Consider the following 19,949-nt stretch of genomic DNA (forward strand, 5'->3'; position numbering starts at 1 on the left):
AGCAGTGCCACTGAGCCATTGTGCCACCCAGTATGATCCCCCTCTTTTATTACCTATACAACAAGATGGTTATGCAGCCTGAACAATGGATCACAAGCCTCCAGTACTATACCTGACCTTTATGATATACTTATTCAGTTCTTGTCATAATGTTACAAAATATAAAGTACCATCTTTGGAAAGGATGTAATGAAAGACAAGAAGAATAATTTGATGTAAAGGGCCTGAGCTACAAGAAAAGATTACAGAACTTGAAGCTCTGCTGAGAAGGTAGTTAATAGGCAGAAATTGTATATAAAATATTAAATACTCTAGATAAGTTAAAACCAGAATATTACTAAAACGTCAAGCTGTTAGGATCAGAGGATATCAATTCCATTCGTGAAAATTAAGTTTTAAAATGATTATATTAGGAGGATTTTATTTTTACTGAATGGATAATAAATGTTTGTATCTCATTAGTGTAGAGTACAAATGAGCATTTAAGTTAGGACAGGAGTCAGCCACTTGGTTGCTTGAGCCTGCTGTTCAATAAGATATGATTTGATTGCTACACATTCCTGTCCATCAGTGCTAACCTTTCATCCCCCTGCTTATCAAGAATTTATCTATCTCTGCCTTAAAAAGCTTCAAAGACTTTGCTTCCACTGCCTTTTGAAGAAGAGGTCCAAAGCCTTGCAGCCTCCTGTGAAATAAAAATTCCTCTCATCTCTGTCTTAATTGGACGACCCCTTTTAAAGAGTGATCCCTAATTCTAGAACATCCCACAGGAAGAAACATCCTCTTCAATCTACCCTATTAAGATTCCTCAGAATGTTATATGTTTTAATCAAGTTGCCCTTTACTCTACTATACTTCAGTGTTTACAAGCCTAGCCTCTCCAATTTTTCCTCATAAGACAACCTGCTCATTCCATGTATTAGTCTCCTAAACCTTCTCTGAGCTGTTTCAACACATTTACATCCTTACTGAAATGAGATCAATATAGTACACAATATTCCAGACATGATCTCACCGATGTCCTCTATAAGGGAAGCATAATCTTCATAAAAACTGAAAGAACTGCAGATGCTGTAAATCAGGAACAAAAACAGAAGTTGCTAGAAAATCTCAGCAGATCTGGCAGCATCTGCAAAGAAAAATCAGATTTAATGTTTTGGGTCTGGTGACCCCATTCTGACGAAGGATCACTGAATCCAAAACATTAACTCTAATTTTTCTTCACAGATGCTGCCAGATCTGCTGAGCGTAATCTTCATACTTTTGTATTCAGTTCCCCTCACAATAAACTGTAACATTCAATTAACTTTCCTAACTACTTGCTGGATCTGCATATTATTATTTTACAACTCATGAATTATGACATCCAGTTCCCTCTGCATTTCAGAGCCCTGCAATCTCTCACCATTTATATAATGTGTTTCTTTTTCATTTCCCACATTACACTCCATTTTCCAGATTATCGCCCACTCACACCACATCAGCCTTAGTTCTGTTGAATGAAAATTCTATACACTTGAGTAAAATAAAATGAAGAACTGTGGATATTGGAGATCTGAAACAAAAACAGAAATTGCTGGAGAAACTCAGCAGGTCTGGCCGCATCTGTGGGAAGAATGCAGAGTTAATGTTTCGAGTCTAGTGACATTTCACCAGAACTCAATCAGTATACTACATTAGTATGCTCTTGAGTGAACTGAAAGCAAAAAAATGCTGGAGATCACAGTGGGTCAGGCAGCGTCCATAGACAGAGAGCAAGCTAATGTTTGAGTCTAGATGACTGTTCATCAGAGCTAAAGTGGTGTGGAGGGGGCAGCATTTATGGAATAGTTGAGGGAGGGAAGTGGAGTTGGAGTGCTGGGGGAGAAAGGATGTTGAGAGTTCAGATTAATTGATCAGAATGTGAGAATGACAGAACAGTGGTGTGTCTAACTGCCAGAATGGAAAGAACAGACAGTCCCTCTGGGGTGGGGGAAGGGGAGAGAGGACATGGTGAAGAGAATGGACCGAGCAAAGCTTAAAGAAAGGGAAGGAATGGGAGTTGGTTCACAATTTAAAGGTGTTGAACTCAATATTAAGCCTAGAAGGCTGTAAACTGCCTTGTCTGAAGACCAGATGTTGTTCCTCCAGTTTGTGCTGTGATTCACTGGAGCACTGCAGCATGCAGAAAACAGACACGTGGGCACACCAGCAGGATGCTGTGTTAAAATGACCAGCTATGGAAAGGTCAGGGGTCATGCTTGAGAACAGACCGGAGATGTTCCGCACTCCAGTCTGCATTTAGTTTCTCCAGTGTAGAGTAGGCCACATTGGGTGTAGCGAATACAGTGCACAAGAGTGGAGGAGGTACAAGTGAAATGCTGCTTTACCTGGAAAAATTGTTTAGGCCCTTAGATGGTGAGCAGGGAAGAGGTGAAGGGGCAGGTGTTGCTCTTTCTGCGGTTACATAGGAAGGTGCTGTGGGAAGGGGTGTTGATGTTGGTGGTCGAGGAATCAGACTAGTGTGCCTCGGAGGGAACAATCCCTGCAAAATACAGATGGGGGAGAGAAGGGAAGATGTGTTTGGTGGTGGTGTTCTGCTGGAGTTGTCTGAAATGACGGAGAATGATCCTTTGAATGTGGAGGCTGGTGGAGTGAAAAGTGAGAACAAGAGGGACCCGATCATGCTGTTGTCAGTGATGGAAAGGGGCAAGGGCAGGAGCATGGGTGATAGGTCAGATGCTGTTGAGGGCCCTGTCAGCCACAGTGTGCGGGAAACCATGGTTATGGAAGAAGCAAGTCATGTCAGCAGCGCTGTTTTGGAAGATGGCATCATCCAAACAGATATGACATAGGCGAAGGAACTGGGAGAATGGGATGGAGTTCTTGCAGGACGTGGGGTGTGAAGAGCTGAAGTGAAGGTAGCTATGGGAGTCAGTGGCTTTGTAGTGGATGGCAGTGGATAGTTTATTCCCCGACATGGAGACAGCGAGGTCAGGGAAAGGAAGGGAAGTGTCTGAAATGGACGATATGAATGTTATAGAGGGGTGGAAATTGAAGGCAAAATGAACAAATTTTTCAAGGTCCAAGTGGGAGCATGAAGTGGCACTGAAACCGTTGTTGATGTACCAACGAAAGAGTTGTGGTATGGGGCCAGTGTAGGACTGGAACAAGAATTGTTCACATACCCCATAAAGAGGCAGGCATAACCGGGACTCATGCGGGTGCCCATCACCGCTTCCTTGACTTGGCAGAAGTGAGATGAATTAAAGGAGAAATTGTTTAGCGAGAGAATGAGTTCAGCCAAGTGGAGGAGAGTGGTGGTAGATTATTCAGGCCTCTGGTTGAGGGAGAAGCCGAGAGCTCTCAGACCATCGGGCAGCGCAGTGGCTCAGTGCTTATCACTGCTGCCTCACAGTGCCAGGGACCCAGGTTCGATTCCACCCTCAGGCAACCGTCTATGTGGAGTTTGCACATTCTCCCCGTGTCTGTGTGGGTTTCCTCCGGGTTTTCCAGTTTCCTCCCACAGTCCAAAGATGTGCAGACTAGGTGGATTGACCATGCTAAATTGCCCATGGTGTTCAGGGATGTGTAGATTAGGTGGGTTATAGGGGGATGGGTCTGGGTGGGATGCTCTGAGGGTTGGTGTGGACTTGTTGGGCTGAAGAGCCTGTTTCCTCAGTGTAGGGATTCTATGATTCATCCTGTTGGGGAATAAAGATATAGAGGGATTGGACATCCAGTATACACTTGAGTGCCTGGCTAGCCTAGTGCCATCCTAAAGGAATGTTGCATTTTGGAGATGCTATCCTTCAGATCTGCTGTTAAACCTGTCTTTATGCCTCTTGGTTTCTGCACAGTTTTAAGATTCATCAATATTATTTGAAGAAGAACAGTGAATGCACCCAATATCCTGGCCAATATTCTGCTCTCAACTAGTAGCAAAGGCGAATGAACTTTTCATCTTTGCTGTTCCTAGGAATCGATAGTTCAGAATGTACTGCTTTGCTAAAACACATTGACTATAACAAGGAGTTATATAAATGTAATTATCATCATTAAAAATAGTTGCATGCTCTTCTCAGAGATTTTGGGTAATACAAGAACAATCTTGATGAGAAGCATAACCTTTCTCATCTTGATGTTGTGACACCTTTAAATGTAGGTTTCCATGGATCTTCAAGGGAAGAAGAGCTAATGAACACTCCATTATTTTTTTCCCCATTTCTTTTGCAGCAGTTCTTTAAATGCTTAATATCACATTATATTTCTACAGATGAGAAGCTCTGTGAGAATCTACTGGCACCAATTTACTTTTGTAAAATTGCATAATTATTTTCCCACTGGCCTCTTTGAACTTTTCGTTTTCATTTATATTTTCAAAATCAACTACCAGTTTAGATTTAGAAGTAAGATCGCATGTTGCTAAGTTATTGCAATAAATGTAAATACAACAGCAGAAGGGAAATTGTAACTCAAAAAGGGAACTGTTTACTTTTACGTCTGATGTGGATGTCAGTTTAGACAAGACCACGTTAAGGGCTGAAATTCAAAGTGCCGAGTGATGCAAGGGTTTAAAAGTGTAGAAGGGAAGACGAGATGGATAAACAGTTTAGGGGACATCAAGTTTGATATTAAAAGCTTATAGATTGCAAGAAGGGAGGAGACCTAGGGATGTAAAAGCAATTGAGGCTGGACCATTGACTTCAGTGTCCATGGAAAAGGAGAAGGAAATCCAAATAAAAACCAAAAGAACTATGGATGCTAGATTCAGAAACAGAATTTGCTGGAAAAACTCAGCAGGTCTGGCAGCATCTGTGGAGGGAAATCAGACTTAACATTTCAGGTCGAGTGACTCTTCCTCAGGACTGCAGATAAAGAGAGGTGGAGGAACCCATTAGAGTGGAATTCACGAGATTGTGGCACAGGGGACAGCTGAAGGTGAAGCAATAAAAATGGGGAGATGAAGGATGCTGGATTCAGAGGAATGTAGAGTTCCCATAAACAGGGAAACAGATTAGGTGGGTTATAGGTGGATGGGTCTATGGGATGCTCCAAGCGTCGGTGTGGACTTGTTGGGCCTAAGGGCCTGTTTCCACACTGTAGGGATTCTATAAATACAAGAGAGCATTCAGTGATCTAGAATTCATACTCCAGGCAGAGTATAGGGCTGGAGGATGACCTGGATTGCTGGGGAGAGATCTGATGTAATAATTTTGTTTGTTTGGGAAGTTGAGCTACTCCACCATTTGTAACAGTTAACATTATGTGACTGCCATTACCTCTGTGATGATGTACTTATTGGAATGATCAAACTCTATTTTCCGTCACTCTTGGGGGCTGTTCTAATCAGACCTCCTTCCCTATTTGCCCAACACTTTAAACAGCACTACCTTTCAATTAAAAAAAATGCTTTCATAGCAATGATTAAACTTAGGACAGCATGACTTTTGCAGCATGCAATATCTTGATCAGCCTTGACATTTATCTGTGTAAAGATCATATTGTGAAAGCAATACCACTCAAACCAGTATTAGCAGTTTCTAAATAAACAATGCATTTCTGCAGTTTAAATAGTGTTACCTAAGTAACCTCAAGTAATGTTAAAGCTTATACCTTATTTTCATCTTTTAAAAAGTGTATGCCAGGTTTTGGAATCCTTAGAGGATTCTTTTCTTGGGTGATGAAGTGCTTATCCCAGATTCAACGATGGCCACTTCATCATCTGACAAAGGAAGCTCCTCACAAGCTTGAGAGTTCTGTACTATTCACTAAGGATCAGGTTATGATTTATCGATGGTCCAATAATCAACTTTTAAAAAAAGGAACTAGTGGTGGTGTTGATTATCACAATGTTGAAAAAAGAAAGCCAGACTGCCCTATTATTTTTAGTTGCAAGTTCCTTTGTCCAGAACATGAGGGCTTTAAATTAACCCATAGAACCTGCTTTCAAAGAGTATTGTGTTTGAACAGAAGGTTTGCTGATATTTTCTTGAAGTGTTCCCCTGAAAAAAGCTAATTTCAAATCCTGTGTCTGGATTGTATCTTTTACTCAAAATTAAATGCCCAGCAGGTAGCAGCTGCCATCGCACAAAGACCAACATTTCTTTCCTGGCAGCATCTGTTAACATTTTGGACTGAGGAAGGGTCACTGAACCCGAAACTTTAACTTTGATTTGTCTCCACAGATGCTGCCAGACCTGCTGAGCTTTTCCAGTAATTTCAGTTTCTGTGTCTTATTTCCAGCATTTGCAGTTCTTTTGGTTTATATTCACTATTTCTTTTCTGCCATTCGCAGTATTGAATATGTATACCTGGGTTTCTCACCTCATGTCTTGGCTCCATCAAAAGCAATGAGCAGTCATTGAGGTAGTGCTTGTGGTCAAGGATTACCTTGTTTTAGTGACTGACTTTAGGATGTTAGCCCCATTTAACAGGGGTGCAGGAGTTACTCACTGACTACACAAGACTACAGAGAAGGGGCATTTGGTTCATTTGTCTCATGTTGTCATTGAAGTTTCTCCTTTCTGCCCACCACTCTTTAAAGGATATTTGTTAATTCCAGAACTCTTTTGCCTCTGTTACCTGATCCATACCATTGTGGGCACAGATCACTCTCTATGTGAGGAACTGCTTTCTGATGTCAGACCTGAAATGTGCCTTTAGTGTTTTGTGCCTGTGCCCCATTCCCTGCAGTAGTAGTTCAACTCGTAATAACTCTCTGGATTAAAATAAACATTTCCATTTGAAATTATAGAACAATATAGCACAGAAAGAGACCATTTGGCCCACATTACCTATCCTTTCATGTAGCCAGTGGAGCAAAGGGAGAGAAGGAGCATTGAAGGAGAATTCATAATTGAGCAACCTCAGAAAAGCAAAAAACTATCTTAGGTACGTCTTCATTCAGATAAAAATGTCCTAACTTTTCATAATCTTTCCTCACAATTAGCTGGATACAATATGTGTGTGAGTTGCCATAGTCTTACCAGACCATGGGCTGCTGTCCCATTGGAGAGATGACTGGTGGTGATTTAACCTGAGGGCCACCATACCTCAGACAAAGAGAGAGGTTGAGAAGTTGGATATAATATTGTATGTTTCACAGACTTCCATAGTTAAAATGTTAGGAAAAATGCTTCTTTAATCTTAAGTTTAAAATCCCATTATTAACTTGTTAATTAATGTTTTATGATTGCTCAAAGTTTCCTGCTAGCGTGCCATGATATAGAGGGCCTAGGGTTTTCTTTGACTCGATTTATACCTTAGTGAGCCTCGTTTTGTTGATATTTTTCACAGCCAATGGCTAAGGAAGATGTTTCAGTGAGATATTGAATTGGTTGTATTTCCAATGAAACGTGATGCAATGTTGCCTGTTAATACAATAAACCAAAGAATAACTAGTGCATTAACTTTCTTACAGCATGACGACTACTACCAGCTTGCGTCAGCACAGTTCAATGAAGCGGCAACAATAGCAGAAGTCCGTGTCAAGTAAGTACCCTGAATGTGGACTGTTTGTACAGTCCAAATATTGCACTGAGTTAGAGGAAGAGTATCTGGGATTGCTGATTTTGTTAGGGACCTACTAGTGGGCAGCTGCCTGGGCATGGAATATGCCACGCAACTGCCAGGATTACTCGGCATGACTTGACCGTTTTTTAATTAGTCCTTGGGGTGCATGACGTCTTCGTAAGCTGCTGCAATTTCACACACCTTAGTGGCTGGTCAGGTCACTTCAGAATGCATGTAGGAGCCAAACATTATGGTATGTGTCTATAGATGCATATAGAACCAGACAAAGTAAGGATGACATGTTTCACCTCCTAAATTGCAATTAGAAACTAGCTGGTTCGTTAAAACAATTTCACAGCTTCAATGTCAAATTTGATTGTGCCAGTTTTTCTTGTTTCTGTATTTTTAAAACCTGAATTAAAATACTCAAACTACCATGGTTGGATTTAAGCTCATATTGCCTGATCATTCGTCCAAACTTCTGAATTACTAGTCCCAAGACATGACAACTACAATAATACCTTCTGGGAATGTTTGTAAAAAGTATGTATGTAAAAAGTTTGATTTTGAGTTTGGTTTTGACCATTTCCAGTGACTTGGTGGAGGAAAGCACCACAGAACTTGATTTGAAGTCGTACATACTGGGAATGTCCTGACAATGTTCTTGAGATCAATGTTAAAAACTGATTTCAGCTGGATCATGACTAGATTTTTACAAAAGCAGGGAGCAACTTTGGGCTAGGAGAGGACAATAAATGAATCATTATGCTCACTTCAATTTGTTGTCCATTTATCCCTGTTAGAAAGGCAACATGCCAGGATGTTGGATGAAGAAGTGTGCTTGGTGTCAGCACGTGATGCACCAATGATGCAGAAGCAGTCATAAAGAAGTTGCTGGAAAAGTTCAGCAGCTCTGGCAGCATCTGTGAAGAAGAAATCAGAGTTAATGTTTCAGGTCCAGTGACCCTTCCTCAGAACAGTTCTGGACCCGAAACATTAACGCTGATTTTTTTCTTCACAGATGATGCCAGTTCTGCTGAGCTTTTCTAGCAACTTCTGTTTTTGTTCCTGATTTACAGTATCTGCTGTTCTTTTGGTTTTCATGCAGAAGTACTCATTGCTTGAGCACACATACAAAGGGCAGCAAAGGTCTAGAGACTAAATACAGCAGATACCCTCGTTCACACAAAGAAAGGGGGAGAAATTTGGTAGTTAAACTCAAAACATTTGGGAGAAACCTTTGCCCAGAGACTGGTTAGAATGTGGAACTTGACACTTGGAATAGTTGAGGTGGCTGACATATATGCATTTAAGGGAAGTTCGATTTCCAAACATTCATTTGATGGCAAGACCAGTATTTGTTGGTCATCCCTAATTGCCCATGACAAGATAGTGCCTAGCCAACTTCTTGTACAAAGGCAGATCAGACTGTCAAATCTATGGGCACTAACTGTGCTGTTAGGAAAGAAGTTCCAGATTTTTGACCCAGCAGTAGTGAAGGAATGGTGATGAAGTTCCAAGTGTATCAATATTGTAGTGGTAACCATTACCGGAATTTGAACTGGACTAGGCATTTAAACACTGTGGCTACAAGAGTAGGCATTCTGACAGAGAGATAGCAAGCCAAGCCAAGTCACATGGGCTAAAACAGGATATTTCAGCACAATGAAATTAAAATGCTGGGTGACCCTCAAAACTGCCCAAACGTTTCTAAGCAGACTTTATGAATAATTGATATCAGACACCAAGTTTATAGCTTAAACAAAAATGAATAATTTATTACTAATACTGTAACTTCAGCAGATCAAAGTTAAACAATAAGATAATCTAATTAATGTCCATGATTTAAGCCCAATCTTCTTTGATCATAATTCCTGCTCAAACACAGAAACTTAAAGGATAAATTGAAAGAAAATAAAAGTTCTAACTGGCCAGTTCACTTAAGGAGATTTGAATGACGGTTGCTAAACCTTTATGCGATCTTTAGATAATGAGTTGTTCACCAACATGTGGCACTGTATATATTGCTTGAATTCTGAAGTCACCAGCCAATATAAACAGCTTCCATAGGCTGCTGGAGACATTTATATCTGTCTTACGGACTGGGATTCTTTTCTCAGAACTTTCAACAATTCGATAACTAGTGAATAACTAGACTGTGACCAAAACTCCATTCAGTAGACACAATGCCACCTGCCCAAAATCCAGTCCAAACTGTTTCAGTCTTTAGTCTCTCTTTCTGTTTTTTTTAACATTCCCTTTGTTTGACTGGGCGGCACTCTCTCCCTTTGACTGACCCTTTTAACATGCAGTCAGCTGCCAGTTTTTGTGCATAATACATCTCAGGTGCCAAAATGTCTGCAGCTTTCGTAGAACAATAATTAACCAGCAGTTACCTTTCCAGACCAGTTCCCATAAACAAATCCATATATTTGTTCTTCCCTTTTTTTAAGACAAGCTGCTGCTCAAAGTCAAAAGTTCAACTCTCCACTTCAGCTCACAGTTCCAAACTAAAAATGAGAAGAATAAAGAGAAACAGTGATGGTCCCAACACACGTCAGTGGCGAGGAATCCTTCAACAAGTAACTCACTTCCTGACTCCAAATCCTGTCCACCATCTGCAAGGCACAAGTCAGGGTGTAACGGGATGCTCCCCATTTGCCTGGATTTGTGCAGCTCCAAAAACACTCAAGAAGCTCACTCACACTGTATACTTGCCCATTATAGGCGGTGGACAGGCATTGGAGAATCCGGACGTGAGTTATTAGTTGCAGGATTCCTGGTGTCTGATCAGCTGTTATGGCTCCAGTGTTTTTGTGGCAATAGAATCAGTTTCAGATCAATGGTAACCCTCAGGATAGTGGGAGACTCAGCATTGATAATGTTGTTAAATGTCAAGGGGAGAAAACAATGGAAGAATGTCTTGATGGGGTTAGATAAAGAAGGTTGTGTGGACCATAAAGCCCAGCACCCTCCAGCTGGGACAAATGGACTGGTTGTATGCTGTAAAAGCTTGATAATTCTAGGTTGAAATGAAATGTTCGAACAATTATATTCGTCAGCTGCCTATTGCAGCTGGGTATTAATATGATGGTATTCAGTCACGTGAATCAGACCATAACACTTCAAACCATTTTTTTAAACAGCATTGGGTTAGTTTAATTTTAAATAGATGCTGTGAAGGCAGCGCCACCTTTGTACTTTCCTTTCTTGTGTGCATGCCTGTGTTCAATAAAACTTTATACTTGAGTTGTGGTCCGTAAATGGAGCATATGTGAAGCAGATGGAATTTTAGAACATTTATATTTGTCAAATCCTGATAAAAAGAAAAAAGAAAACAGCTTTCTATGTAACCTCCACAGACCCAATTTCAGTGGAAAGAACTTTATTCAATAAATCCTACAGGCTGGTCAATTATAGGTGAGTTAGGCTACTGCTTTTCCTCACATTTGGAGTCCTGTCTCTTTAACTACCCGTCTCTAACTTGTCTGCTTCTGTAGATCAGAGTCAGGGTGTCTGATGTTTAACCTTCAGCTCTTGTTCACTATTCCCTTTTTGTTCAGTTTAATTAAAGTACCCATTCATCTTCCTCTTGTTCCACTTCTGGTGAGTTCTGCTAATTGGAAATGCCATTTTCCGCCTTTCAGAAAGATGTACACTGTCATCTTTACTACTTCCATTTCTATGCACTAATTGCTGCTTTGTGTTCTAGTCCTGTTTTCCACATTTTCTTTAAGCATTTTCCAGAGGTGGTGATGAGACAGTATTTCTGTTGCGCTGGGAGGAAGGGAATGGGGCCAGAATTTAGATAAGAAAAGGTCTACTGTGCCTAAAAGCATGTAAAAGTATGTAGGTGATTTTTTTTTTGGAAACTGGGTATAGACAAAGAGAAGACAGTGAATGTCAGCCAGGACTTCCACTGTGGCAAAATGACTTGGAGCCTCAAAACAAACACAGAGACCACTGGAGAAGCTCAGCAGGTCCGGCAGCACCGAGGGAAAGAGAAACAGAGTTAAGATTACAAGCCTGATGTAGCTCCTCTTCAGCACTGAAAAGGATTGGAAAGTAGTGATTTTTTTGCTGTTAAAAAGAAGGGCAGGAGGAGCAAGTGAAGCAACAGAACTGATCATAGATGTTCCTTTCGCTCGTGCTGCTCCTCTGTCAGCTGTAGAAAATACAGCATTTTTCAGCCCTTTTCATTTCTGAAGAAAAGCCATATGGGACTCAAATCATTAACTCGGTTTCTCTCTCAACAGATAATGCCAGATGCACTGGGTTTCTCCAGCATTTTCTGCTTTTATTTCAGATTTCCAGCATCTTCAGTATTTTGCTTCTATTATAACGTGGTGAGCTATAGTAGAATAATACAGCAAAGAACTTGGCCCATCGGACTTGTAATAGTTCTTTAATGGAATTATCCAACCAGTGTTATCCCCCTGCTAGTCCCTACAGCTCCAAAATAATTTTTCCATCAAGTATTCATTCAGCTAGAAGTTACTTTTGAATGAAATATGCATTTTCCAGTTATCCCCTGGAAACAATGCCCTTCATTTATTCTAACATAATAGCTAATAATCTTAAATGCCTCTGTCTTTTCTACTTTAAGCAGGACGGGATCAAATTCTTCAGTTTCTCCACATGTCTGAATTCCTTCATCCTTGCCAACATTTGATTACATTTTCTCTGCAACCTCACAAATACCTTGCCCTTCTTCTTAAAGTATGGTACCGAGAATTGAACACTGTACTCCAACATAACCAGTGTAATTCTGTCCTAGCCATAGTGTGACACAATCTTTTGTTCTGTGCAACCAATATGGTTTTATTCAGTGGAAATAAGGAATACCGTCTTTTGTGAGCAACAACTATATAAAGTAAAGTAAGAGTAATGGGGCGAATGCACAGCATAAAGCAAAGTCAGTCATGACGTGAATGCACAGCTCAAAGTAAGGGCAGGGTAATGGCTTGAATGCAGAACATAAAATAAAAAAGTGCAATGACATGAATGCACAGCTTAAAGTGAAAGCAGAGTAATAAAGAACAAAAGAGAAGTACAGCACAGAATCAGGTCCTTCGGTCCTCCGAGCCTGTGCCGATCATCATGCCCTGACTAAACTAAAAAACAAACCTTCTGCCCTTATTCGGTCCGTATCCTTCTATTCCCTCCCTATTCATGTAACCATCCAGATGCCTCTTAAATGTCGCCAATATGCCTGCTTCCACTACCTCCCCTGGCAGTGCCTTCCAGGCTCCTACCACTCTCTGCATGAAAAACATCCCTCGCACATCTCCCTTAAACATTCCTCCGCTCATGTTGAACCTGTGCCCCCTTGTAATTGAAACTTCAACCTGGGATAAAGCCTCTGACTATCCATTCTATCAATGCCTCTCATAATTTTCATAGAATCATAGAATCCCTACAGTGTGGAAACAGGCCCTTCGGCCCAACAAGTCCACACCAACCCTCAGAGCATCCCACTCAGACCCATCCCCCTGTAACCCACCTAATCTACACATCCCTGTACACCACGGGCAATTTAGCATGGCCAATCCACCTAGCCTGCACATTTTTGGACTGTGGGAGGAAACTGGAGCACCCAAAGGAAACCCACGCAAACACGGGCAGAATGTGCAGACTCCACCCAGATAGTTGCCCGAGTTTGGAATTGAACCCGGGTCGCTGGCGCTGTGAGGTAGCAGTGCTATCCACTGAGCCACCAGACCTCTATCAGGTCTCTTCTCAGCCACCGTCTTTCCAGTGAAAGCAATCCTAGTCTTTTTAACCTTTCCTCATAGCCAATGCCCTCAAGACTGGACAACATCCTAGTGTAAATAGTATGAATGCACAACTTAAAGGCAGAGTAATGGTATGAATGCACAACATATAGACAGTAATGGTGCGAAGGAGCAGCATAACATAAAGAAGGAGTAATGGTGCAAATGAACAACATAAAGACAGTAATGGTGCAAATGGACAGCAAACAGTAAAGGCAGAGTAATGGTGCAAGTGTGCAATACATCTGTCAGCATCACTGAAGAGAAGAGATAACTTGATGTTTCAGTTATAAGTTCTTTTACCAAGAATACAAATTCAGATATAACTGAGCAATTTTACTCATTATAATTCTTTTGCTTAATTGCCTTTTTTACACAAGGCCTAATGAATGTTTTAAAATTAAACAGCGCTCACAGGTTTGCTTCGACATGGATTGGAGGACAAGAAACATGATGTACTTTTCTAATCACTCCCTGTTTCTAAATAACCTGCAATTTTGTGACCTTAAGAAACATGTTTCAAAAGAACAAAAGACTTGTGTTTATATAACATCTACTGTGATCTCAGAATGTGTTAAAACATTTTACATCCAATGCTATATCTTTTGAAATTCAGTCGATGTTGAATGTAGGAAATGTGGACCAGTTGACACATGGCAAGCTCCCCCAAATAGCAATGTACCAATGAGCAAATAATTTGTTTTATAGTGATATTGATTGAGGAATAAATATTGCCCCAGAACACCACGGAGCATTCCCCACTCACTTTTGAATCAGTACTGTTAGAGCTTTTCATTTGAGCCAGGGTTAAATGTCTGATTCAAAAGATGGCATCTTTGCTATTTTAGTACTCCCCCAGTGCTTTCACTTGAAGGGTTAGTCAAGATTATGCGCTCGAAGTATGTTAATGCAACATCTATCTGTTAGAAAGAGTCAGCGAGTTTATAATGTCTCTGTCTAGTTTCTAGTGGACACCAACCTGTTGCACATTTTTGCCCTATGTTCAATAGAAATTTTCTGGTTTGGGAGATATCTTACTTCTGCAAATGGAAGAATGTTTCTGGAGTTGGGATTCTGATAGTGCTATACCTAATTGTTGTAACTAGTTGAAATACATAGCTTTTGAAGGAGTTAGCTAATGGGGAAAAGTGGTCACTTCTAACTGCGTTTTTCACTGTCCCAAACTCTGTTGTTTCCACACATTATTGACAATGTAAGAGATAGGTGAATTCTCCTGTCAATGTTACTCTCTACAACAGCTTGCTGTACCTTACCAGCTGTAACTACACTTCCTGACAACCTATTCTTCCAATTAATATCCACCACATTTCATATATATAAAGGAGATTCCTTTCTAGGAGATTTGCCTGTTTTTCTTTTGTTTCCTCCTTGTATTGTTTTAGCTTCTCTCAATCAATTCCCCTCCCTCTCCTTCACTGTTTTATCTACATGATTTATGGCAGGCAGCTTTAAAGCTTGTTTAATAAGCAGGAAGACATTTTTAGTAACAGCTGGTGCCTTACTACAGACCACCCCCTGCAGGTTCCTAGAGAGGTTTGGCCGATTGCTCAAATTATTCCAGTCACTTTAAAAAAGGAAACTGTAACGTTAGCCCTTGGCACAGCATACTCTTTCAGTGACTCTGTTTTGTCCCACTCCTTCACATTTGAGGCTTTCTTCATTTCACAGAGGAAAAGGTTTATTAAGAAGAAAAGAATAATGTCTGTTTATTACACGGATCTGAATTATTCAAAGTCAGGCACGAGAATAAGTTGTCTGCATCTCCCTGCACTCTGTTTGGTCTTCTCGTCTATCTGCCAAACTAGTGCTGAAGCAGCAACTAGGATCAGTATCAGCTGATACACCAATCTTCTCCCAACAATAAATCTCTCTTCTGCCACAAAAGAATGCGGGCAAGGTAAAAGATAAAGCAAGGACATTTGGCTACATGCAGGTTCAAGGTACTAAGTGTTGGTATTGTGACCAACACCCTGTAAAGGAGGTACTCCAAAGACTTGCTGCTGTTTGTTTGGATGGGGTAATTAGGGAGAAGTAGATGACAGGAGCATTAGTAACTAGGGCATGCAGATTATGTTTTGGAATGCACCACTTGAAATTGTGGTGGAAGCAGATCTGGTCATACTTTCAACATTAAATTAGACAAGTACTTGAAGGGAAACAGTTGTAGGGCTTTAGAGAAAGACCATGGACATTGAACTTGCTGGATACTTCTATTAAAGAGCCATCACAGACCCGTTGGACCAAATAGCCTCCTGTCCTGTTTAACTCTAGCCTTCTACTTGCGGCCAGTTATTTAGTGCTGTTTCAGCCTCTATTTAATTGTGAAAATGCAAGAGACTATAGTCAGGGCATGACATTCCCTGTCTGCTTTGACCTATAGTCCTGCAGTTCTGTACTAGTGTCAATTAAAATGACAAATTTACTGTTCATGACTTTTGAATTTGAAACACCGCATGTAGGAACAGCCAGAGTGGCTATCCAGGGAGACCTTGTTTAGAGTTGAGCTACTTGATTTTAAAAAATGACTGGCAAACACTAGTGCTGCCCGCAGTATTCATTTCAACAGTGCAAGGGTTTCCACCCTGACAAGGGTGGATGGTTGACCAGGGCTAAATTTGAAAGTGCTTCGGGCATCAGCCAAGAACAGAAGCGGAGTAGGACAGAAAGTCAAGGTCCTGAATTAGAAAGCCACTTACTGTCTCTGGAAACGTGATGGAAGTTCTGATTCATTCTGACATCCGTGATTCAGAACCTTGAATTTGACGCAGCCCAGTTACTTATTTTGTGGCACACTGTGTCTGGAATATGGTTTTAAGTCCAGCAAGGTGCGCAGATAATTGACTTGCTGAGTTAGCCTGCTGCTGGGAATTTCTGTATGACATGGAAGTATTGTCAATTGGAAGACAACTGAGCAAGATCTGGTCAGGCAAGACACCCAATGACATGACTTGCTCTCCAAATGTCTCAAATCTAGCATCATATATACAAGGGCAGCCAGAATGTTATATTTATATATTTTTTTTCTCTAAGTGACCAATGACCATTTAAAGTATTTTGGAGAAAAATTATTTACATCTTGTAGGATTATATTGAGCTTGTGAAGACCTCTTCATTTTCTGACGTGCTGCGGGGCACATCTGATTCTCCAAGTTTGATACTCATTAAAGCTTATGCTATTTTTATTTTCTCCTTGCGTGAACTATAGAATTTTTTTGTTACTTTAATCAGCTCAAGCGTTTTGTACCTCTTAAATAAAAAGATTTTTCAGTCACTTAAAATTGCTGTGACGTTTTTTTGAACAGTCAATGTCATTTCAGGATTTATATCTTTGCCCATCATCACTATCCATTCATCTGTATAAGATGATGGATATTCAGTAAATCAAATTCCATTAGGGATCAGGTAACTTCATATGATGTTCTTTTACTGAAGGCTGAAGAAACCAATCCATGAGATGGAACTCCCTAACAGCAATGTGGGTCTCCCTACACCAAATGGACTGCAGGGGTTCAAGAAGGCAGCTCATTATGATCTGAAGGGCAATTGGAGATAGGTAATATATGCTGGCCCAGCCCACACCCCCTGAATGAATAAAAATAATGTAGATGCTGCCACAAGCGGCTCAATTCATAGCTGTTTCCACCCTGAACTACAAGGTCCTCGGATCAGGTTCCATGGAAACCAACTCTGACATTCTAGCACAGTACAGGGGCTGTTGTTTTTTTGATGAGATATTGAACCGAGCGCACCCCCCGCGCCCCCTCCCCCCCACCCACCGACTTGATCAGGTGGATGTCAAATATCCCATGGTATTACTTCAAAGAAGGGCAGGAGAGTTATCCCTGAGCGTCCTGACCAATATCTACCCCTCAATCAACATCACAAAAAAAACCCAGATTATTTTGTTATTATTACATTGTGAACCACATTCATAATAAAAAAAAGGTTGATGGAATATGGATGGTGCATAGAAACGTAGGGACAGCAGTATGAGTGGGAGTAGGTCATTTTATCCCTCAAGCCTGCTCTGCCATTCAATACAATCATGGCTGATCACTGAGCTCAATACCATACTCCTGCCCTCCCCCCTTATCTCTTGATCCCTTTAACTACAAGAGCTGTATCTACCTCCTTGAAAACACATGTTTTGGTCTCTACTGCTTTTTGGTAGTGAATTCCATAAGTTCACCACTCTCTGGGTGAAGAAATTACTCCTTATCTCAGTCCTAAAAGGTTTGCCTCTTATCCTTAAACTATGACCTATGGTTCTGGACTCCCCCACCACAGGGAACATCTTTTCTGCATCTCACCTGTCTAACCCTGTAAGAATTTTATAGGTTTTTAAACTCCAGTGAATATAATTTTAACCAACTTAATCTCTCCTCATATATCAGTCCTGCCATCTCAGGAATCAATTTGGTAAACCTTCACTGAACTCCCTCTATAACAAGAACAGAACTGCACAGAATATTCTAGATGTGGCTACACCAATGTCTTGTTAAAATTTCGGCAAGACATCCTTGCTCCTGTACTCAAAACACTTGGCTATGAAGGCCAGCATACAATTTGTCTTCTTTATTGCCTGCTGCACCTGCACACTTACTTTCAGCGACTGATGCACAAGCACTGAAATAACTCATTAGAGGCCGGTACCCCATCACCCTTAGTAAGGTCAAATTGCTGCAGAAGCTGTAATCTGTAAACTGAAAACAGCAAATTCTGGAGATCACAGCTGGTCAGGCAGTATCCATGGAGAGAGAGCAAGCCAACGTTGCAAGACTAGATGACTCTTCATCAGAGCTCTGAGCTTAGCTTGCTCCCTCTCCATGGATACAGCCTGATCTGCTGTGATCTCCAGCATTTGTTGTTTCCTATCGCCCTTTATGTACACATACAAAGTGGTTGACAGGAGTCCGGCTTCCGCAGAGCCAGCTCTCAGAGTGAACAGAACCTCTGACACTCCTCTATAAATGTGGAGCTAGAAAAGCACAGCAGGTCAGACAGCATCCAAGGAGCAGGGAAGTCAATGTTTTGGGCTGAAACCGTTCGTCAGGACAGCTGCTTGGCTGATGTCTGACCTGCTGTGTTTTTCCAGCTCCGCATTTATTGACTCTGGCTTCCAGCATCCTGACAGTCCTGTTAATACTTATCAGCCAAGGCTCCCTGATTTGACCAGATTAACAGCCCCAATCAGGGAACTCATATTCTACGAGGTTCACTTGGCTGACCTTGTTACAATCACTACATTCTCCCACTCTAAGACCAGGTATGTCGGATTTTTTTTTAATCTTTAGCATCTCCTGGTCTTTCTTGCACCGCGTCCGGTTCTTTCAACTCAGCCTTGTTTACCGGCAGTGTGTGCCAGACAGTAGTCTACATCTTGCACCTGAAGCAAGTCGTAAGAAATCTATCCTGTTCTTCAGGCAGTAATGGTATTGAGGCTGTGACATTTGCCATGTCCACCTTAGACTCTGAGGTTTCTTCATCACTAGACAGATGGGTAATAAACCATGGGTTCTGATAACCTTTCCAGCTGTTCTGAGGGGTTGGGTCTATTTTGCTCTGGTCCCATCTGCGAGTTTGCAGCTTTCATGTAGTCCACATGCTTGCTCATGACTGCCTCACCTACAGAACTTTCTACGTCACGGCATATCCCAAATAACAGCGTATCTTTTTCTCTTGTCACCACTGAAATAACTCCACAGAGGCCAGTATACAGTGACCATTTATTTAAATGTGCTCCCTTAATACCAATCTCATTAACAGACCTGGCTAACAGCCCCAATCAGGGAACTCGTATTCTGTGAGGTCCATGTGGCTGACCTTGTTACATTTACCACCAGGACAACCAGGTCTTGTTGAACATTCCCCTCTCTCAATTTTCAGCAATTCAAATAATAATAGATGCTACCGAAGTGGATAACCTCAATTATCCACATTATACTGTATCTGCCATGCATTTGCCCACTCACACAGCCTGACCAAATCACACTGCAACATCTCTCCATTCTCTTCACTGTTCACCCTTTTACCCATATTTGTGTCAGCTGCAAATTCTGAGATTTACATTTAGTTCCGTCATCTAAATCATTAACATGGGGTGGCACAATGGCTCAGTGGCTACACCTGCTGCCTCACAGCACCAGGATCCTGGGTTTGATTCCACCCTTGGGCGACCATCTGCGTGGAGTTTGCACATTCTCCCCATATCTGCGTAGGTTTCCTCCGGGTACTCCGGTTTCCTCCCACAGTCCAAAGACTGTGGATTGGCCAAGCTAAATTGCCCATACTGTCCAGGGATGTGCAGGCTAGGTGGGTTTTCCATGGGGAATGTTGCAGGGATGTGGTAGGGGCTCGGTCTGGGTGGGATACTCTTTGGAGGATGGCTGAGGACTCAATGCGCTGAATAGCATCCTTCCACACTGTAAGGATTTTATTCTATGAAATATATTGTGAATAGCAGGGGTCATAGCGCAGATCCCTGCAGTACCTCACTAGTCACTGCCTGCTATTCTGAAAAAGACCCATTTATTCCGACAGAGATAGTAGGAACTACTGATACTGGAGAATCTGAGACAACAAGGTGTAGAGCTGGATGAACACAGCAGGCCAAGCAGCATCAGAGGAGCAGGAAAGCTGATATTTCGGGTCTGGACCCTT

General features: G+C 41.4%; 1 protein-coding gene across 2 annotated transcripts in view; it reads left to right on the plus strand.

Moving 5' to 3' along the window:
* The window catches only part of LOC109920692 (MICOS complex subunit mic25a-like), a 419,169-nt gene that overhangs the window by 199,329 nt on the left and 199,891 nt on the right, over nt 1-19,949 (plus strand). For both annotated transcript variants that reach the window (XM_048606552.1, XM_048606553.1), the window contains exon 6: nt 7,403-7,473. In XM_048606552.1, the coding sequence (XP_048462509.1) occupies nt 7,403-7,473 (71 nt within the window). The remainder of the gene's footprint in view (nt 1-7,402; nt 7,474-19,949) is intronic.

The sequence above is a fragment of the Rhincodon typus genome, chromosome 16 (assembly GCF_021869965.1).
Source record: "Rhincodon typus isolate 14 chromosome 16, sRhiTyp1.1, whole genome shotgun sequence".
Taxonomy (NCBI): domain Eukaryota; kingdom Metazoa; phylum Chordata; class Chondrichthyes; order Orectolobiformes; family Rhincodontidae; genus Rhincodon; species Rhincodon typus.